Consider the following 23,228-nt stretch of genomic DNA (forward strand, 5'->3'; position numbering starts at 1 on the left):
TTCCACGACGCAATTTCAGTGGTGCCATGCCACTACAATCGTAATTGACAACGTAGTTGAATCAACATGGGATCGTGTAGAGGTCGTCTGCTGTGGAGACCCATGTCGTACAATGTGCGCTGAACACTGGTACACCTTCGTACACCTTTTATCGTGTCACTTGCATACAGTTAGCAAAGTGTCAATCGCCAAGCGTGAACCTGCATGATTTTCCTTTTAACTGTTGCTCTGCGGGGGACAGATAGGCTGCTAGCTTGTTGATGTACAGGATATTGTAATTGTAAATCAACACTTAAATATAGAGCTCTAAAACCGGCAGTATATTTACAATGAGTCCATATTTTTCTAGGTGTATAGTCGATATTTTTCTGTTGATATATCTATACCTTTTTCGACATATCGAGATCCGTTTACGCTGTATTTTTAAATGTCTATGTATTGCATTCCCGATGTTTTTAAATATATTAACAGTCTTAGTTTAAACCATGCAACTCTCTTCTTAATCCCATCTCGATGCTCCTTGCGAGATGTGTCCCATATTTCACGCTATTTTTTCAGCTCTTCAGTGAACAATTCCATGTTCAAATCGACTGAATCCATGGCCGACTGATGACAGCTGTTACGAATCGTGTGCGCTGCCCTCCAACGACAATCAGCTGCGGTGCGGCAGTCACTACGTTTACGTTGGGCTCCCAAAACCAGATTTCGTAAACCGATTTTACAATACTGCTTCTTGTTGGTCAAGTAAACACTCCGAAATCGATTCTGGGAATACGTTTCTAGCTGCCGGTTTCCCACATCCGCAATCGATTTTCGGTCCCAAGTAAACGCACAACTGTTTTTGAAACGAGCTTTTGTTGTCAGGTTACGTCTTGTGTTCAAAATATTCAGTTAATATGGACTGATTGTTCAGTGAAAGAGAAACAGAAATGTTTGACTGAGCACGTAACTGTCCACCTCTAATATTTAAGTAAAGAGAAATTACGATTGCCTTAACTGGATCAACTGTTCTCCGGACGCCATATTTAACTGGGCTAGCAAATTCTCTTCAGACCTTAACGTGTAAACACGACAGCGAAAAATGGTTTCCCGTATTCGATGTTCGTCTTTCGGAAGATATATCGCATGTAAACGTAGTGAGTGCTAGGCGAGTACAATTCTCTTGCCGCGTTCTCACGCCAAGTTTGCAGCGCCTAGGCCGCAGTGTGTACCGCTCCATAGTTTCAAAAAAATGGTTCAAATGGCTCTGAGCAATATGGGACTTAACATCTGAGGTCATCAGTCCCATAGACTTAGAATTACTTAAACCTAACTAACCTAAGGACATCACACACATCCATGCCCGAGGCAGGATTCGAACCTGCGACCGTAGCAGTCACGCGGTTCCGGACTCAAGCGCCTAGAACCGCTCGGCCACCGCGGCCGGTCCATAGTTTCACATGCGCTGCAGAAACGCTCGAGAAAACAATGCTGCGAGCTCGCGATAGTAAATCGCTCGTATGCATGGAGCCATAAGTCTCTGTGTGGGCAGTGGTCGTAATGTCTTAGCTCCTCCGTATAATTGGCAACAAAAGTTGGACAATCGTAATAGGCGAAAAGCAGTCCACCAGCTCCTGTGAAGCGTCAAGCAAAGGTAAACAACAGTACACCTGAACCCTACAGAAGGTATGATTTATATTATGTCTAGGCGTGATTCTTTTCTACGTAAACCCAGCAGATTAAAGATAAGTGAAGAAGAATTTTGTGAATTTTGAAGAATCGGAGTGTTCACGGTGTGATCGAGAAGTAACGACACCTTTTGTTTTCCTTGAACGATCTCTATTTATCTACATCGACTTTCCCCCTTCCGAAGTAATCCCCCACTGATATAATACACTTGATGCTAGTACTTTTTCTAGTCTTGAAAGCACTTCGGGAGCTCACTTTTCGCTATGGTTTTCAGTGGTGGTAATATAAAGTCCTTTCATGGCTTTCTGCAGCCACGGGAATAGAAAGATGTCGCAGGGAACCATGTCCTGCGGATGCGGTGGCTGATGTAAAATTAACGTTTTTTTGCCAACAAATCATGAATAGTCATTGAGGTGCATGCGCTAGCATTATCGCGATGCAATTTCCACGGGTGGTTGTGCCCCAGTTCTGATTGCTATCTTTAAATTGTTTCACGCAAAAGGCTTATAAATTCCAGGCAGTATTCCTCACTGATCGTAGCATCAAAAGCCAGGAACTCATGATACACAGTCCCATTGTAATCAAAGAAAACAGTAAGAAACATCTCACATGTCATCACACTTATCAATTTTTTTTACGGCCCGGACACTTCAGGCAACTTCCATTTAGACGATTGGACCTTGATTTCAACATTACACCCGTACACTCATGTATCGTCACCGCCTATGAACACCTTTAGAAGCTCTGGATCGTTGTCGACTATATTCATCAGTTCCTCAGCTATGTTGTCGTTGGTCGAAATTCAGCACATAACAGTTCGGAACAAATTTTGTTGCTACACGTTTTATGCCCAAGAGATCCGAAAAAATTGCTTGGAATGAGCCAAAGGAAAAGCCAACATCATCAGCAACCTCTCTGATGGTGATTAGTCTATTTTACAGAACTAATTTATTCACTTGTTCCACACTGTTGTCAGTAATTGATATGCTAGGGCGCGTCCAGGACGACTGATTTCTTTAACGTCTTCTCGACCCTCCTTGAAATGCTTATGCGACTAGTGAACTCTAGTCTTACTCATAACTTTATGCGTTGCTGCCCTTTTTTCTTTTTTTCTTTTTTTTTCAAACAAAACTTAATGCAAATTCCTTGATCCATCTATTTACAAAATAAAAATTTATCGAGCTCGAGAAGATGCGTATAACTTTTCGAATGTCTACAATAAAGTAAATATTCAAAACAGCTAAAAACGCAAACATAGAGGAGGAACATATGTACCAACATGATAAAAATATTTGAAAGTCGGATGTATTAAGTCTGTGAAATTAAAACATTTCCGTTCCTTTTTGATTACACTTCGTGTATCGGAATAGAGTCAGAGCTAGTAGACAAAGATACTGGTTCCGTCCGTGTAGGTTCCAATGGTTTGCTTAGCCGCCTTCACAATGGGCGCCAAATTCTGTAGTGGCTACTACTGTACGCCCTTCTTACGCCTTGTTGTCGTCCCAATCTGGCGAACAAGTTATCTAGTGACACTCCTGTCCTATCAGCAATTTTAATGATCGCTGGATCCTAGACTTACGGAGTAAATCAACAACGATCAAATTTATACAGTTGGGAACGATTACGTGAACGGAAGGTGATAACAGGAAGCCACATACTTCGAAACAAACAAATGAACTCTTAATTTGTAGTTTCAGTGAAGCATTATGTATCTCGGAGCGCATCGCTGCCCTGTACTCTTCTTCTAGAAAACCGTGGGAAAGTTTAATATCATATTCCGGTATCATGATGTAATTGACTTCACCTGATGATGTAACTAACGTTACGAAACCAGTAATGGTTTTTAAATAAGGTAACCATACACCTGCAGCGGTGTTTTTACTCGACATGAAGTTTCTTAGATGACGTCCGGCGAATAAACTGCTTTGTGTAGTCAGTTACTGTTCGGTTCGTGCTTAAGTATTGAAGTTACGTGGAGCAGTATCGCATAATGAAATGTGAGCATGACGTTGTAAGTAAAGCAGGGACAATGGTGAGGAGGAAAGGTAATTAATTAATAATATGTGTGAAGACATAGGGATAAGAAGTAGTTATAGAAGTAACATTTTAATAAAAAGTGATTTAAACAGTCAAAGTTAATAATTGGGTGTGATAACGAGAAACGGTAATTAATGAAATATTATGTTTAGCTAAATTTCATGGGAGTGATGGTGCATGGTTAAAGCGTTAATTTTCAAATCCATCTCGCATCGGCATTATATCCGTCCTTCCGTAATTTGCGTACTCAGTTCCACAATTTCAGGAGTTCGTAAGCTAATTCAGTAGGCGCTGGCACCGCCACTCCTAATTTTCATCATCATTATATGCTGCTTGTCACAATCACGATCGTAGACAATTGTATGGTTGTAACCTCCCAGAGAAAATGTAAGAGAGAAATGAGATAATCGTGTAACCTCCCAGAGAAATTTTCTTATAATGACAATAATCTGAAATGACAATTATAATCGTGCTAAGTGTAACCTCCCCAAAAAAATGAAAGTCAATTTAATAAGAAATGAATGAAATCTCATTGACAATGAAAACGCAAATAGACCGAAATGTCTATCTTTAGGCCCTGATTAAACTCAAATTATTCTTACCTCAATAAAACTGCATCTGCTCTTATTTTTCGCCATAGCTTGGAGGAAATGCATCGCAAATATATATATATATATATATATTTATATATATTTTGAATTTAAGGGAAACTTTTCTTTAAGGAAATGCAAGGGAAATATGATTTTAAAAAAGGTTTCTTTGTTAAAAATGGTTGCTTTAAAAACAAAATTATTATTGGGGCGATTCTTGAACAAATTAATTACACTTAAGATCCATTACAATACATTATTAGCTGAGCGCAAAGCTGCTTCATTACCTTATTTAAAAAATATACCTCGTCCTGAATCTCGACCAGAATGCCATGTCGACGCCCGCCGACTCGTCACACACAACTGCTAACTCGCAAAATGTACCACATGCTCTCGCGACTCACTACGTACCACCACTCTCTCGCAGCAGAACTGAACTCTCCGCGCTATTACTCTCTCGCAACTGAACTGACTATATGCTCTCCGGTCAGAGATTCTCATGGCTCGCCATCGCTGCCTATGAAACGTACGCGTTTCATGGTCGACTGGGATTTATTGGGAGAATTTTAGCGAAGTGTAGCTCGTCTTAGAAGTAGATCGCGTATAGAACACTTCTGCGATCTATTCTTGAATGCCGTGCGGGTGTTTGGCATACTCAGGTTGCCGGTTTGAAGGAAGATATCGAGACAATTCAGATGTGTGCTGGTAGATTTGTGACCATGGTTCCGTTCAGCATGTATTACAGAAGTGCTTCGTGAACTCAAACGGGAATCCGTGGATGGAAGACGACGTTCTTTTCTCGAAACAGTATTGAGAAAATTTACGGAGCAGGCATTTGCAGTTGACTGTAGAATGGTTTTACTGGTGCCAGTGTACACTTTGCATAGGGACCGCGAGGACAGTATAAGAGGAAGTAGGGGTATTACGAAGGCATACAGACAGCCGTTCTCCATTTGCGAGTCGAACGGGAAAGGAAATGACAAGAAAGGAAATACAAGATACCCACCGCCAACCACCATATGGTGCCCCACAAAGTATATATGTAGATGTAGATATCTGTCTTTATTCTGTTTTTGGTCAAGTGAGATTTTTAATTTTTTTTCTCCTATCATCTACGATTACTGATATTTATTATTATTAACCGTTTTCTTTGTTGTTACTTGTTTCTACGACAAGTCCTTGCCAGTAGGTGCCTAATAATCTAGATTACGTTGCATCTGTTTCTGTATAAATGTGCCTTTTATGGTCGTCAAAGGTGTTCTGGAGGGTACAGTGATTGGAGGAAGGTACGAAACGATGTCTGCAGCATTCGTCGTTGTCACGAAAAGCAAGAGACATAATTTAAAATGGCCTTATCAAACGTCAGATTAGACTGGCACAGCCGAAGAGAGTAAGAAAGTTCTGTTGGTATCAGAATTGACATGGAACTGAGGAAGAAGTTCTTGAAAATTATCGCAGGAATACAGCATTGTATGGAAGTGAAACGTCGAGACTTAGAAATCCTTTGAAGAGGAAACTGAATGAATTTGAAATGTCGGAATAGAAGAAAGTAAAAAAAAGAAAAGAAAGTTGACAGATGAAGAACAATATGAAGGAGCAGTACAGAATGGACAAAGTAATACTGAACCACAAAATATTTCATGCTCTTTAAGACAGGCAACCCATTTGATATCGTCTGCAATCGGCGCCGTTGGTGAGATTCAGTTTGCTTATGCTAACGTGAATAAAGTACAAGATGTATCAAAAAGAATCATCCGACTTAAAGAAAAATCGTAACTATTACGTTATTTGAGATATGTGCGTGAACAACGCCCTGTTGGAAAGAGCAAACCCTGGAGTTTCACATGGTTCCCGCTAGATAGTAGCAGTGTGTGCCCACTTCAGTTCTGGAAAAAATGGTGTCGGGACAACAGAAAGAGTTTTGTGTTCTACGTTTTGCACGGTGCGGATCAGTAACAAGTGTTTAGCGTGACTTTCGTACTAGGTAAGGAGTGTATCCTCCTACAGCACATAGCATTAGACGAAGACATCAACAGTTCCGATAAAGAGGTTGTTTGTGTGAAGGCAAATCGTCGGGCCATCGCAGAGTGTCTGACACAGACGTCGAACGCATCCGCCATAGTTTCACAGAAGTCCACAGAAATCCGTTCGGCGTGCAGCTCGACAGCTCAACATGCTCCCAATGTTCTTCTGGCGTGTGTTGCGTCGACGTTTACACATGAAACCATACAAAATGCAGCTGCTGCAAGCTCTTCGTGAAGCTGACAGACAAGGACGTGTGGAGTTCTGTAATTTTGTTCTTGGCAATTTGGAGGATGACAGTTTTCCTCCGCACTTAGTGTTTAGTGACGAGGCAACATTCCATTTAAATGGAAAGGTGAACTGTCATAATGTGAGAATGTAGGGTGTGGAACAACCACATTAAGTTGTACAATATGAGAGGGACTCTCCAAAATGTAATGTGTTGTATGCAGTTTGACAGGAAAAGGAGTATGGTCGATTTTCCTTTGCCGAGAACACTGTTACAGGAAGAACATATCTCGATATGCTTGAGAACTTTCTTTCCCCACAATCGGAGACTGATTCGAACGACTTCATTTACCAACAGGATGGGGCACCGCCACACTGGCATCTGGAAGTGCGGGAATTTTTAAAGCAAAGGATTACTGAACGATGGATCGGTCGCACTGGACGAAATGATTCAGACTAACATTACTGACCTCCAAGGTCACCGGACCTGAATGTGTGTGAGTATTTCTTGTGGGGAGGTTTATAAAAGACTCTGTTCATGTGCCTCCATTACCGGCAACAATGAATGAACTGAGACATCGCATAACAGCAGCTGTGGAAGCTTTACAAGACATGGTCGCTGCAGTGTGAGAAAAATTTGAATACCACATTGACATATGCCGTGCATCTCAAGGGGGGCGTACTGAACAACTATGAAATGGTATTAAAAAAAGCGTTTTTGACTTTCCTGTTCATCAAAAAACAAAATTAATTTTATATGAGTCCTGAGTTTCTTCTGGCGTATACAACTTTCAAATAACTTCCGGGAATTCAGCCAGGTAACACTTTCACTTTTCCGACCACCATTTAAAATTAGAGCACTTTTGAGTTCTGTTCTTGGTCTGCGTAGGGCGGGTGTATATCGTGTTCCTTGTAGCTGCGGCGTGGCATATATTGGTCAAACTATCAGGACCGTGGAGGACCTATGTACTGAGCATAAACGGCACACACGATTACAGCAGCCAAATAGATGTGCTATTGCCGAACATTGCTGGTCACCCCATGTTATATAATAACACCGAGATATTGGCATGCATGTCCAGCTATTGGGACTGTCTCATTAAGGAGGCAGTTGAGATGAAATTAGCGAGCAACCTAGTTAACAGGGATGGAGGTTTCTGTTTAAACTCTGTTTGGAATCCGGCTCTCTCCCTTGTCAAAAAACAGAGGGACAGAGTCAATGCTACCTCACCTGCGAATTCGTTGTCTCACTATCGATAGCTCTGACTTACGTCATCTTTGGTGGCACTAGTGTTCAGTGTGTGTGTTATCGTTTCTGCTTCAATTAGAGAACCAAAGTTTTAAATTTGCATGTACGTCACCTGTCCGTTGCAGTTTGCCTTGAAAATGGCGGGGTGTTCTCCCGCCGAAATATCGGCGGTTGCTGAAAGTGTTACCTGGCTGAATTCCCGGAACTTATTTGTAAATTTTATATGTCTATTAGTTTCAGAAAAATAGACGTGCCAAATCGAATGATTCTTTTTGATTCACCCTGTATTTTCTAGGCCAGTGTCATTTTACTGTTCCTGTTGAAGAATACTGGGAGCCTTAGGTAACTTTTACGTTTTTTAAATAATATTCCTGCTTTCTAATGCATTCGCATTTGGCTGTAATGATATTCCCTTCCAGTGTTGGCGAAAAAAAATCGGATTTTTGTGGAGGTGAGTGGTTTTGTTCATCATTTGTGCAACGGCAATTGCCCACAGAGCCGAACTTCGTTGGCTCGTTCGACGTGGGCGAGCACGTGCTGTTCTTCTTCCGAGAGCCGGCCGTGGAGTACATCAACTGCGGCAAGAGCGTCTACTCGCGCGTGGCGCGCGTCTGCAAGCGCGACACCGGCGGCAAGAACATCCTCTCGCAGAACTGGGCCACCTTCCTCAAGGCGCGCCTCAACTGCTCCCTGCCCGGCGAGTTCCCCTTCTACTTCGACGAGATACGTGAGTACTAGCCGTCTGCCCTTCCTCAACGACACTATTCTACCACTAGGGTTTTAATGTTGATCTTTCCCGATAGAAAATACGGTGTCCCCCCCAAAATGTCCCTTTCAAAGATTAAAGTCTCAGGCCACCTTTACCGCAACAGCACAGCTCCTGTGTTTCGGTTTGGCTTTCCTTGCAGTGACAATGAGTTTCAAAAAATGTTTAGATATGTGTGAGAATTCAAATGGTTCAAATGGCTCTGAGCACTATGGGACTTAACATCTATGGTCATCAGTCCCCTAGAACTTAGAACTACTTAAACCTAACGAACCTAAGGACAGCACACAACACCCAGCCATCACGAGGCAGAGAAAATGCCTGACCCCGCCGGGAATCGAACCCGGTAACCCGGGCGTGGGAAGCGAGAACGCTACCACACGACCACGAGATGCGGGCTGTGAGAATTCCTAAGGGACCTAACTGCTGAGGTCATCGGTCACTAGAGTTACACACTACTCAAACTAACTTGTGCTAAGAACAACGCACACACCCATGCCCGAGGGAGGACTCGAACCGCCGGCGAAAGGGGGGCGCAGTCCGTGACATGGCGCCTCAAACCGCGCGGCCACTCCGGGCGGCGACAATGACATTCCCTTTGTCATTAGCTGCCTGAATTACTTTTCGCACAGCCAATCACCGCGAATTTCAGTAGGCAGCTGTACGCTCTCTTACACGTATCTCCGATGCGAACAAAAGTTCTTCACCTCGTTATGTCCTCTTGAGATGTCATCTGCGTAGTGAGGCTTCTGTATTCGAAAGTGACCCGTCTGACAATGCAGTTCTTCAAAGCCATCGTTGACTCACCGGTGCGTACTGTACTGCATCCGGCGACAGAACACAAATTTCAACTGCGAAGTCTCTACCAGCATTACTGAATAAAAGCAGTTGGGACAGACACCACTGTAATGCAGTCTAAGACCACCTCTGTCCTTGAAAATGGTCGCAATTTTCTGACAAAGAGAGCCCGCAAGTTCGTTTACGTATGCCTCGTCCAGATGAAGCAGCTCGCTGATGATTAGGTCTGGCACTGGTAGCACATTGTGCAGGTGTTGATTACTACGGTTCACCCAATTAATAAACAGACCCAGAAACTTTCTATCTGATTGTCATAGAATGGTTCAGTGAGCCTTTCTAAGAGCGATAGTGTCTTCGAGCATTCATAGATTGCTACAATCTGGAACCGCGCGAGCGCTACGGTCGCAGGTTCGAATCCTGCCACGGGCATGGTTCAAATGGCTCTGAGCACTATGGGACTTAACATCTATGGTCATCAGTCCCCTAGAACGTAGAACTACTTAAACCTAACTAACCTAAGGACAGCACACAACACCCAGCCATCACGAGGTAGAGAAAATCCCTGACCCCGCCGGGAATCGAACCCGGGAACCCGGGCGTGGGAAGCGAGAACGCTACCGCATCACCACGAGATGGCCTCGGGCATGGATGTGTGTGATGTCCTTAGGTTAGTTAGGTTTAAGTAGTTCTAAAAATAGTTCTAGGGGACAGATGACCTCAGAAGTCAAGTCCCATAGTGCTCAGAGCCATTTGAGCCATTCATAGAATGAGGAAAGTATGCATGCAGCACAGAATACAAAAATGGTTCAAAGGACCCTGAGCACTATGGGGCTTAACTTCTCAGGTCATCAGTCCCCTACAACTTAGAACTACTTAAACCTAACTAACCTAAGGACATCACACACATCCATGCCCGAGGCAGGATTCGAACCTGCGACCATAGCGCTCGCGCGGTTCCAGACTGTAGCGCCTAGAACCGCTCGGCGACCCCGGCCGGCCACTGAATACAGCAGTTGTATAAAAGAACTGGGGTACCCGTAGCATAATGCACACGTAGAAGAAACGGCAACGCTTGGTCACTGAAAATATTGAAATAAACCTCATGTTTAATGTTCACAACAACCTGAATCAGTGAGCCCAAGTCACAGTACGAGAAACATCACATGATAACCTTCGGCCTGACTCATACCGTCCTCACACTGCGAGTTAAACGTCTTTTTCGGCCGTAGGTGCATACGACATGTTACATCTTCTACAAGGAAGTTAAATCGCACACTACGCGCCTCCAGGTAGCTGCTGTGCAGAGTCTTTATTGTTTGACTCAGTGAAGACAGGCAGTTTCATCTGCTCCTTTGAGAAATTGTGAATTTGCGAAGTACTTCACTCCAAATGTCCGTTACATGCTGTACCGTAGGCAGCATTCGATCGAAAACTGTTGCGACTGACTTCCGTTCTCTGATAGCTGCAAATTCTCTGACAGCGGAAATTCCTGTCGGGTTTGAATCAGATTGATTCGTGTTACATAACGTCGAGTGGTACACCATTCCTTGTAGACACGATGGACGTCCGCGTTGATTACAAAAAATCGGGCAACTTCATTCACGGTGTGGTCAAAGTTAATTCCAGACACAACAGATTCTTTCTGCCTCCCTGTCACGCTTACATGAGCCCATTTGATACAGATGAGTGGCGCATACACACCACTTCGCTGCCCTCATCGTCTCTCATGTTTTGTATTTCGTATTCGGAGAGGCCCTCCTTGTCGTTCGGTTATTTGTGCCATTCCATGGTTGGGCCACGATGTTCTTCCATTTCTCTGGAGTTATTCGAGTAACAGCCTTGTTACCCAGTTTCTTCATGTCTCAGAACAAGAACGTTTTATTTCACTCGGCAGATCAGACAAATTTTATGCCAGTGAGTACTAGTACTGCGACAGGAATTTAGTGTTCATATATCTGTTGCGAATGAATGAGGTACCTACTTTGTTTTCTGTGGTTTATATCTTTTCGCATAACCTGTTCGAAGCCTATATTCCTTCCCTTCAACCTGAACAAAATGTCATGTTTCCTTGAAGGCGCAGTTGGTGCGTTTAACTGTCCGGAATGGTACAGCACATTGTCCGTCGATTAAAAAAAAAAAAAAAAAAAAAAAATCAAGTACCTTGAACTGAAATTTGCTAGGAACCGAGTGATGGACCTATTTGTAAATCGGTTAGCCATCATTCCAGTTTTTTTGGTATAGTAAGTAGTTAAGTTCCTTTCTGGCCTCTCCGATCAGCGTGTCATCCTCTGCCAATACCGACATCGGATTCGGTATGGAGGGGCATGTGGCCGACACAACACTCTCCCGGTCGTTGTCGACTTTCTTGATCTTGGAACCACTACTAAACGGCTGACTGGCTCCTCAGCAGCCCTCACGAAACTGAGAGTACCCCTTAACAATCCTCCCACCTAGGAAAAGTCCCTGACAGTACCGGCAATCGATCACGGTACCTCCTCATTGCAGTCAGCGCGCTGACTCCTCAGCTACGGAGGCAAGATTTTTTAGTATATCACTGCCGTAAAATCTTTCATAGATCCAGTATGAATAATAGAAGATGGCCCGCCCTCCGCTGTTGGCAAACTCACCATTTAGTCACATGTATCTTTTATATCCCTTTCTCATAAGTCCACATTATGCCCTCCAGATTCTCAGCTAGCACCTCTCGTAACAAACAATCCACGCCGCAGTGTACGCAAGTTCCAGTAATACCTTTCTTCCCTAGAACTTCGAGTTGAATCTGCAGTTTCTTTCTCATTTGTCATTCCCTTCTCTGTTGTTGAAAAGATATTCTACACTTCCGCCAGCCTGTAGATGATCTGCTGTTAAAGGACACCCGTGTACATTTCACTTTCAAAGTAAACACGTAAACAGTACATAAAGTTTCGCTCTTGACCTTTCAGAGAAGTTTCTTTTCTAAACACCGTCTTCGCTGGATTGCAAGGAGCCATATTTCTGATATTCGTCAAGAAACTCACCTGTGGATTACATACACGCAAATCTTTCGAACCAATCTCTGCGCAACACGGAATGAAAACCATAGTCACCCAGAACTACGGCAACACTGAGATGTTGCCACGGAAATGTAAACAAAATAGCATTATGTCATCGGTCGTGTCAGGGACAAGAAGTAGTACTTGAATTGACACGGATTCTCTGTGGCGCAACGGACTTATTTATTGGAATGAATGATTTCTTGTGGAACGTTGAACTTTGTGTCCTAACCCCTCTACAAGATTTGTGGAATCCTCCTGAGTCATCGAAGACAAAAGCCCAATATTCTATGTCGCTGGAAATTTCTTTCACGAAATGCTACGATATCGCCTACATTATAGGTTACATTGGCGCCTGTTTGAATTTTCTTAATGAGTAAACCATTGTAATGGTCAGAAATTTTTTTCACTCATTATGTTTCTTCTTCTGTGTTACTAGTCCGTTGGTACAAAATTACGTATGTTCAAACGTCTGTGAATTCCTAAGGGACCAAACTGCTGAGGTTTGGCCTCTAGACTTACACACTACTTAACCTAACTCATGTTAAGAAACACACACACACACACACACACACACACACACACACACACACACACACACACACACATGCCCGGAGGAGGGGTCGAACCTTCGGCGGGAGGGGCCGCGCAGCCCGTGCATGGCGCCTCAAACCGCGCGGCCACTCCGCGCTGCTAAAATGACATAATTTATTCTTAGTCGAAAATAACGATTTATCAGTTTGTTCCATTTTTATATATTTTCATGTGTTGGTTTTAATATTGTTTTTAGTTCTGGCACTTCCTTTCATTAACTTAGAGACTTAAATGGCAGACAAAAAGTTAACGACCAAACTTCATGCTGTATTTTGTTCTACGTCAAAAGATGTAAATACTGGTCAGCTGAGTAGCGTGTTGGTCCACCTTTAACGCAGTACAGCAGCGATTCTGTTTATCATGGATTCGACAAGTCGTTGGTAGGTTTCCAGAGGTATGTGGCGGCACACAATGCACGTGTCGCGCAGTGCCCATAATTAACGACCGGTAGTTTATGTTCGTAGCCGGCGCCCGATGCTTTCCATCGGGTTCACATGAGGCGAATTTCGTGCCCAAGATATATACGTGAGTTCACTATCATTCTCCTCAAGCCATTTTAGTACGATTATCGCCTTATTACACGGACAGTTATCTTGCTGGAAGATGCCATCGCTTTCGAAGAAGAAATGCAGTCAAGTGTAATGTACTGCGGATACATAGAAAGAAAGATCCCTTATCATTTAGCTACAATATAGCAGGTCAGCAACTGGAAGCAGTTGATTCCATAAATTACCTGGGAGTACGCATTAGGAGTGATTTAAAATGGAATGATCATATAAAGTTGATCGTCGGTAAAGCAGATGCCAGACTGAGATTCATTGGAAGAATCCTAAGGAAATGCAATCCGAAAACAAAGGATGTAGGTTACAGTACACTTGTTCGCCCCCTGCTTGAATAATGCTCACCAGTGAGGGATCCGTACCAGATAGGGTTGATAGAAGAGATAGAGGAGATCCAACGGAGAGCAGCGCGCTTCGTTACAGGATCATTTAGTAATCACGAAAGCGGTACAGAGATGATAGATAAACTCCAGTGGAAGATTCTGCAGGAGAGACGCTCAGTAGCTCGGTACGGGCTTTTGTTAAAGTTTCGAGAACATACCTTCACCGAAGAGTCAAGCAGTATATTGCTCCCTCCTACGTATATCTCGCGAAGAGACCATGAGGATAAAATCAGAGAGATTAGAGCCCACACAGAAACATACCGACAATCTTTCTTTCCACGAACAATACGAGACTGGAATAGAAGGGAGAACCGATAGAGGTTCTCAAGGTACCCTCCGCCACACGCCGTCAGGTGGCTTGCGGAGTATGGATGTAGATGTAGATGTAGATGTAGTCTACGATGATGTTGACGTGCTCCACACCTGTCATGGTTGCTTCGATTACTATCACAATTCTCATGCAAGCCCACACGAATTTCCCCTCTAATTATGCTGCCACCAGCATGGGCCCATGGCGCAGCGCATGTTTCGAGTAGCCATTCGCTTCGATAACAGCGTATACGGACACGACCGTCAGCCTGATGTGAGAAAGGTCGTGATCCATCCGACGAATCGACACTTTTCCACTGATCGACTGTCCAGTCTCGACGATTCCATGCCGACTGCAATCGTAATTGGCATTGTTGTTAGTTGCGCTGAATAGTGTTATGCAGAACACTTGCGCCTGTTCCAGGATTGTACTGTGTCGTCAGAACTGCCCCGTATCGCTGCCCGTCTACTTGAGCGGTCAAACTGCCGATATCCTCCTCCTGTGATGAGCAGTGGACGTCTTACACCTAGTCGCCTAACCATGGTTTCACCTTCCTTCACCACTCTCCGTAGTTGCTCACGACAATAGCAGGCGAACAACCGACCAGCTTTGCCGTTTCCGAGATACTCGTTACTAGGCGTCGGTCCGTATCAATCTTTGTCGAAGTCTCTTATGCCATTGGATTTCCCTATTTTCGGCTCGCACCATTGTTTGAATGAAGCCCTATTTGTCTCAGCTCCGATTGTAGACTTTCCTTGCCGCGTCACTTGATAGCAACGTCATTATGTGGCATTCGGTCTCGATGTGGGCTGATATCCTAGGTCTTGGCTCATCAGTGTTCACCTCATTCATAGTATACTAATACCAACACCTCTAATCATTGGTGCAAATGGCTCAAATGGCTCTGAGCACTATGGGACTTAACATCTTTTGTCATCAGTCCCCTAGAACTTAGAACTACTTAAACCTAACTAACCTAAGGACCTCACACACATCCATGCCCGAGGCAGGATTCGAACCTGCGACCGTAGCGGTGGCTCGGCTCCAGACTGTAGCGCCTAGAAACGCACGGCCCCTCCGGCCGGCTCTAATCATTAACATAACGTCATGTTGTAAGGGTTCTGAGAAAAGGGAATGCATCTGTAAAGGCAGTCGTAAGCAAGACGTTTCTACCAACAATTCAAGTAATTTGTATCAGTATTTGGAGTCCTTAACAAGTAGTGTGTAAGCGTAGGGAGCGATGACCTAGGCAGTTTGGTCCTATACGATCTTACCACTTTCATTTCTGCCTGGATTGGCAAACATAAGTTGGAATTGGTAGCAGGACGTGACCGGGGTGCGACGCAAGATCTGATGGCCGAGATATATATATATATGGAAACGCCAACAGCGCAACACATTACTATGCCTAATACGGTACAGGAAATCCCGTCGCCATCGATTCTTGGGATGGATTAATTCAAGACCTCTACGACTTTCAAGGGGATCTTGTACCAACGTTCAGATAAAGACGAAGGAAGTGAACAGCGTTCACACACACGTCGCTCCAAAGAGAGCCACAAAGGCTTCATGGTATTGAGATCTGGTAACCGTGGTAGCCAGGAGAGATGCGACATTTCATCCTTTTGCTCGTAAAACCAGTGCTGGCCGGCTATAAATTTGTGAACAGTTGGTTTTGAACAGGAACATCTTCTTTGGGAAACAAACACTGTACCATGGGATAGACCTGATCATCCAAACTGGTGACATAATCCTTGTTAGTAATCTCGCGGAACAGCCATGGGACGCATGGAATACCACGATATGAGTTCCCAAATCATCACCGAACCCCCGCCATGTTTCCCTCTTGGGAGGTATATTCGGCCCGAACTTGAAAACAGTGTGAAACAAGACTCATCCAACGAAATAACGCTCTCACAGTGCCCTATAATAAGTTTGGTGGGTTCAGCAGGACGTTTTCCTGTTACGGGACTTTGCATCGCTAATAAGTGGGTTTATATTTCAGCTCGCCATGCAGTGCCCTACTTCCGACCCTTCCTTCGTGTTATTTTGGTGCTGACAGGGTTCGCGAGTGCGACATTCAGTTCTGCAGTGACTTACGCAGTTGTCGTCCTCTTATTTGTCGACACAATCCTCTGAAGTGACCGTCCGCAACGATCAGTCAGCACACACTTTTGTCCGCGTTGTGACTTAGCGCATGATGATGTTCTGCTTTCCCTACAAGCGGTATAAATCCTCGCTGTGATGCCTCTTGAAACACCGAGCACCTCGAGTCGGTTGGTTGCGGAAGCACCGACCATAGAAGCACGAACAATTTACCCACATTAGAGTTCACTTAACTCCGACATAATACACTCACTGCTACGTATGTATAACACTGTTTTGACCGCGGCTGACACTTGGAACGTACTGAGGACATTGCATAGTTGCCTTTCATGACAAAGTACAACAGCCAAACCTTCAGCTTGGCTATCAGCTGCATTTACATTCAAGTAAGCATTGCTGTCCGTGTTTCCGTATTTTTGTCCAGCCCCTGTGCATGTAATGGGAGATATAGGCACTGACCATTTACGAAATTTCGTGACTATGACCTATAGAACGTGTATTTAGGATACAGTTTCGACGCCTCACGTTATATCTTTAACATGTTGTTCGTTTATGAATATTCACTGATTAGAAATGTCTTCCGTTTCCCATGTACTGTGTATCTGGGAAGCTGACTTATAGCGACAAAATGCACGTAAAGATGTTAGAATTTTAGGTATATTAGGTAAGTTGGTTCGATCGCACTGTGTTTCAGTAGATTTTAGTGCATTTCTGCATGAACTCAACTCCTTGCATCTCCACCGGTCGCTGTGGCCGAGCGGTTCTAGGCGCTTCAGTCCGGAACCGCGCTGCTGCTACGGTCGCAGGTTCGAATCCTGCCTCGGACATGGAAGTGTGTGATGTTCTTAGGTTAGCTAGGTTTAAGTAGTTCTAAGTCTAGGGGACTGATGACCTCAGATGTTAATTCCTATAGTGCTTAGAGCCATTTGAACCATTTGAGCCTTGCATTTCCAGAGCGATATGGCGCCTTGTTCCCGACAGTCGTGTCTACGAGCAGCTGGTGGACTTCGGTGTGCGCGTCTGTTTGTCCACAGAGGACGTGTACCGCAGTCCGGACGACCCGGACCGCTTCTACGCCGTCTTCACGACTTCCGGCACCGGCCTGGTGGGCTCGGCCATCTGCTCGTACACGCTGCAGGACGTGCAGCAGGCGTTCCGCGGCCGCTTCAAGGAGCAGGCGACCAGCAGCTCCGCCTGGCTGCCCGTCCTCTCCAGCAAGGTGCCCGAGCCGCGGCCGGGCGAGTGCGTCAACGACACGGAAACGCTGCCCGGTAAGGAAGGACGCAGCGCCGACTCGAAACATCCTGTCACAATTTTGTCTCTCATTTCACATAATGTTCTTGTTTGACATGCAGCGAAATCAGAAATGGAATACGCAACGATATCGCGAAATGAGTGTCAGTGTTTCGATCGACGGTATCACTTAAAAACACCCAGGAATTTTTTTCGGGTTGTCAGCCATCTAACTGGTTTGACGAGGCCTGCCACAAACGTCCTGCCCTGAGCCAGCCTCTTCATCCTAGAGTAGCAGTTACACCTGTCTTCACTCTTATTTACACTACTGTCCATTAAAATTGCTGCACCAAGAAGAAATGCAAATGATAAACGGGTATTCATTGGACAAACATACTAGAACTGACATGTGATTATATTTTCACGCAATTTGGGTGCATAGATCCTGAGAAATCCAGAACAACCACCTCTGGCCGTAATAACAGCCTTGATACGCCTGGGCGTTGAGTCAAACAGAGCTTGGATGGCGTGTACAGGTACAGCTGCCCATGCACCTTCAACAAGATACCACAGTTCATCAATAGTAGTGACTGGCGTAGTGTGAAGAGCCATTTGCTCGGCCATCATTGACCAGACGTCTTCAATTGGTAAGATATCTGGAGAATGTGCTGGCCACGGCAGCAGTCGAACATTTTCTGTATCCAGAAAGGCCCGTACAGGACCTGCAACATGCAGTCGCGCACTATCCTGCTGAAATGTAGGGTTTCGCAGGGATCGAATGAAGGGTAGAGTCACGGGTCGTAACACATCTGAAATGTAACGTCCACTGTTCAAAGTGCCGTAAATGCAAACAAGAGGAGACCGAGACGTGTAACCAATGGCACCCCATACCATCACGCCGGGTGATAAGCCAGTATGGCGATGACGAATACACGCTTCCAATGTGCGTTCACCGCGATGTCGCCAAACACGGATGCGACCGTCATGATGCTGTAAACAGAACCTGAATTCATCCGAAAAAAATGACGTTTTGCCATTCGTGCGCCCAGGTTCGTCATTGAGTACACCATCGCATGCGCTCCTGTCTGTGATGCAGCGTCAAGGGTAACCGCGGCCATGGTCTCCTAGCTGATAGTCCATGCTGCTGCAAACGTCGTCGAACTGTTCGTGAATATGGTTGTTGTCTTGCAAACGTCCGCATCTGTTGACTGGGATCGAGACATGGCTGCACGATCCGTTACAGCCATGCGGATAACATGCCTGTCATCTCGACCGCTGGTGATTGCTGGTGATACGAGGCCGTTGGGATTCAGCACGATGTTCCCTATTACACTCCTGAACCTACCGATTCCATATTCTGCCAACAGTCATTGGATCTCGACCAACGCGAGCAGGAATGTCGCGATACGATAAACCGCAATCGCGATAGGCTACAATCCGACCTTTATCAAAGTCGGAAACGTGATGGTACGCATTTCTCCTCCTTGCACGAGGCATCACAACAACGTTTCGCCAGGCAACGCCGCTCAACTGTTGTTTGTGTATGAGAAATCGGTTGGAAACTTTCCTCATGTCAGCACGTTGTAGGTGTCGCCACCGGCGCCAACCATGTGTGAATGCTCAGAAAAGCTAATCATTTGCATATCACAGCATCGTCTGCCTGTCGGTTAAATTTCGCGTCTGTAGCACGTCATCTTCATGGTGTAACAATTTTAATTAGCGGTAGTGTATATTCCATTCAGAGTCATTCCCTACAATTTCCTCTACAGGTGCTTCTAACGCTGTGGAGTTATTCCACGATGCTTCGACACAGGTCCTATCATCAACTAACGCACTGGTCAAGGGTGGACAGTCTGTCTGTTAGTGTTTGACGTGATTATGCTTTTGCATATGCCTTTATTCCAAACCCCCTGCTGGAATTTCAGACAGCTTTAATTATATTTATTAATTATAGATGAATGAAGTTGAGTCCGTTATTTGCAGTTAGCAGTGAATAGCGACATTGTGTTTACAGACTGTAGAAACGCAAGTAGCTTATATGACAATCATTTTAATACTGTAAAGTGTTGTTTTACTCGATGAGTGATTTGTTTCAGTTATACTGTACAAAACAAAATTCAGAAACAATATTTTTCCATTACCACGATTAAAATAAGATAAAAATTATTTTCCCCTTGTATAAATGAAGAATTCAGGATCGTTTACACTGGATTTTAAGAACTACTCTGAGACAAACGACACAGTATCAGACGTGCTACGACTTCCGCTCTTTATTTGCCAGACAGCGCACAGCAGTGAGCTGATGCGAGACTCGTGGCAGCGTGTGGCTGTCTGCAGAATTCCTGAGTGTTGCCTAATGCATATTTGTGCCCCGCGCTGGACTGCAGCCCAGGAGCTACAGTCCAATCGAAGTAGTAAGTAAACCCCAACCGTTAGCAACGCTGGTGCCAGGTTTCAGGTGCATACGGCTAACGGCCAGAAGCGAAAACAGTAGTCGTGTATGTAACAGCGACAACAACGAAGCGTTGCCATAGAGACATTTGCAAAATCGCGTTCCGTGTTTGGCGTGTGAAACTGCCGTGCCCAGCCCACAACAACTGTCGGGGATCTTTGTACGCCAACCCAACTATAGTTGGAGTGACAGCATAAAAAAGTCTCACACAACTCTCAGCTGATACTAGTGCTGCAGACAGTTGTAACTTATGAAGCCTTGAAGTGAAGTATCTCACACTAGATGTACCTGTGTATCTCACCTGCCGACCAACATACTTTTCTATGGCTACGTCCGTCCGACTGTCCAGCTTCTTCACCTCACAAAGCGAATTATTTAGTAAGAAACCCCGTTTTGTAATTCCGTGGCACCCTCTTTTTCCCTCTGAACAAATACTCTCGCCAAGTACGTTCCTTTCAGAAAGCAATCCTGTGCGCAATGAGCTACGTTTGGGTCCTTCAATATCTTATTTTTCCCTGTACCTCTGATCCATCCAGATTCGTTTTGTACAGATATCAGCTTTGCGTCAACCAAACAGCATGTTCTAGCTCCACGTGTTCCCTCGTCCCCCACCACTATAGCGGCTATTGGCATTTCAGTGACGACTTTCACGGAATCCTTGTCCGTGGCTTGATTTGAAACATAAATTCAGCTGTTGTATATGCCAGAACCAAGATTGGTACTGGCACCAAGATCTCCTGCATATGCCGTGCAGTGGCTCTAACCGTTAAACTTTCTGAGTGCGTATCCAGGCCTGATTCAAATTTCATGGTCCCTGATGTTTCTTGCTATTACTTACGAAGTATATTGGAATAGTTCCACTGGAGGATCGGGTTTGGCAGAAGACCATTGGCATAGAATGTGTACTAACTGAATAAAACTGAGTGAAATGTAATGAGTGCCATGGCACGTTTATTACATTCCTGGTCAGCATTTCTGAACGAATCTTTTGATATACACTCCTGGAAATGGAAAAAAGAACACATTGACACCGGTGTGTCAGACCCACCATACTTGCTCCGGACACTGCGAGAGGGCTGTACAAGCAATGATCACACGCACGGCACAGCGGACACACCAGGAACCGCGGTGTTGGCCGTCGAATGGCGCTAGCTGCGCAGCATTTGTGCACCGCCGCCGTCAGTGTCAGCCAGTTTGCCGTGGCATACGGAGCTCCATCGCAGTCTTTAACACTGGTAGCATGCCGCGACAGCGTGGACGTGAACCGTATGTGCAGTTGACGGACTTTGAGCGAGGGCGTATAGTGGACATGCGGGAGGCCGAGTGGACGTACCGCCGAATTGCTCAACACGTGGGACGTGAGGTCTCCACAGTACATCGATGTTGTCGCCAGTGGTCGGCGGAAGGTGCACGTGCCCGTCGACCTGGGACCGGACCGCAGCGACGCACGAATGCACGCCAAGACCGTAGGATCCTACGCAGTGCCGTAGGGAGCCGCACCGCCACTTCCCAGCAAATTAGGGACACTGTTGCTCCTGGGGTATCGGCGAGGACCATTCGCAACCGTCTCCATGAAGCTGGGCTACGGTCCCGCACACCGTTAGGCCGTCTTCCGCTCACGCCCCAACATCGTGCAGCCCGCCTCCAGTGGTGTCGCGACAGGCGTGAATGGAGGGACGAATGGAGACGTGTCGTCTTCAGCGATGAGAGTCGCTTCTGCCTTGGTGCCAATGATGGTCGTATGCGTGTTTGGCGCCGTGCAGGTGAGCGCCACAATCAGGACTGCATACGACCGAGGCACACAGGGCCAACACCCGGCATCATGGTGTGGGGAGCGATCTCCTACACTGGCCGTACACCACTGGTGATCGTCGAGGGGACACTGAATAGTGCACGGTACATCCAAACCGTCATCGAACCCATCGTTCTACCATTCCTAGACCGGCAAGGGAACTTGCTGTTCCAACAGGACAATGCACGTCCGCATGTATCCCGTGCCACCCAACTTGCTCTAGAAGGGGTAAGTCAACTACCCTGGCCAGCAAGATCTCCGGATCTGTCCCCCATTGAGCATGTTTGGGACTGGATGAAGCGTCGTCTCACGCGGTCTGCACGTCCAGCACGAACGCTGGTCCAACTGAGGCGCCAGGTGGAAATGGCATGGCAAGCCGTTCCACAGGACTACATCCAGCATCTCTACGATCGTCTCCATGGGAGAATAGCAGCCTGCATTGCTGCGAAAGGTGGATATACACTGTACTAGTGCCGACATTGTGCATGCTCTGTTGCCTGTGTCTATGTGCCTGTGGTTCTGTCAGTGTGATCATGTGATGTGTCTGACCCCAGGAATGTGTCAATAAAGTTTCCCCTTCCTGGGACAATGAATTCACGGTGTTCTTATTTCAATTTCCAGGAGTGTACTTTCGCGTAACTGCATTTCAGTGATTCAGTTCCTCTCGATACCTTTAGCTTCATTTGATTCCATAGATTTACTCATCTTGTGGTAGGTAAACTAACAATTAATTGTAGGTATTTATTTTAGTCACAAACCGGAAATTACACTTCACTAGCCAATTTGCGCACACGCACACACATACAGTGTAAAAGGGACTTTATCTTTTAACTATGTTTAAAACCATTTTTTCATATGTATCAAACGTGCTCTTATATATGATGGTTGTAATCCTTGAGATGTTTATAACTATTTATTTTTATAACGAACCACGTATCAAATATTTAATGGTTTCACTAAGTTTAGCTTCTACATCTCTTAAATTATGATGGTAGGTATCGCGATCTTTTCGTGCACACTATGAAGTTGTTTCTCTATGTCATATAATATAAATTCTGACATCTTGTATCTGTTGCAAAGATAAGGTAAACAGCGTCTTAAATGAACAATTCCAGGAGTTAGTTCTTTCACATACCATACATTACATGGTGCAGTCTGTAATGTCTCTCCTCGTGATGACTGGGTGTTGTGTGATGTCCTTAGGTTAGTTAGGTTTAAGTAATTCTAACTTCTAGGGGACTGATGACCATAGATGTTAAGTCCCATAGTGCTCAGAGCCATTTTGTAATGTCTCTGTGATGATCTTTGACGATCATTTCACTTATGTTTATGTTCGCTACTGCTTCGACACAGTGAAACGAAGAGTAAACCTGTGATCTGGTCATCCGTTTTATTTAATATTATTATC

At 45.0% G+C, this 23,228-nt stretch overlaps 1 protein-coding gene across 1 annotated transcript in view; it reads left to right on the forward strand.

The window, feature by feature from the left end:
- Nucleotides 1-23,228, forward strand: part of LOC126094539 (semaphorin-2A-like) — an 807,492-nt gene that overhangs the window by 746,553 nt on the left and 37,711 nt on the right. The window contains exons 7-8 of the mRNA XM_049908969.1: nucleotides 8,291-8,521; nucleotides 17,378-17,614. Coding sequence (XP_049764926.1) covers nucleotides 8,291-8,521; nucleotides 17,378-17,614 — 468 coding nt within the window. The remainder of the gene's footprint in view (nucleotides 1-8,290; nucleotides 8,522-17,377; nucleotides 17,615-23,228) is intronic.

This window comes from Schistocerca cancellata, chromosome 8, assembly GCF_023864275.1.
Source record: "Schistocerca cancellata isolate TAMUIC-IGC-003103 chromosome 8, iqSchCanc2.1, whole genome shotgun sequence".
Lineage (NCBI taxonomy): Eukaryota > Metazoa > Arthropoda > Insecta > Orthoptera > Acrididae > Schistocerca > Schistocerca cancellata.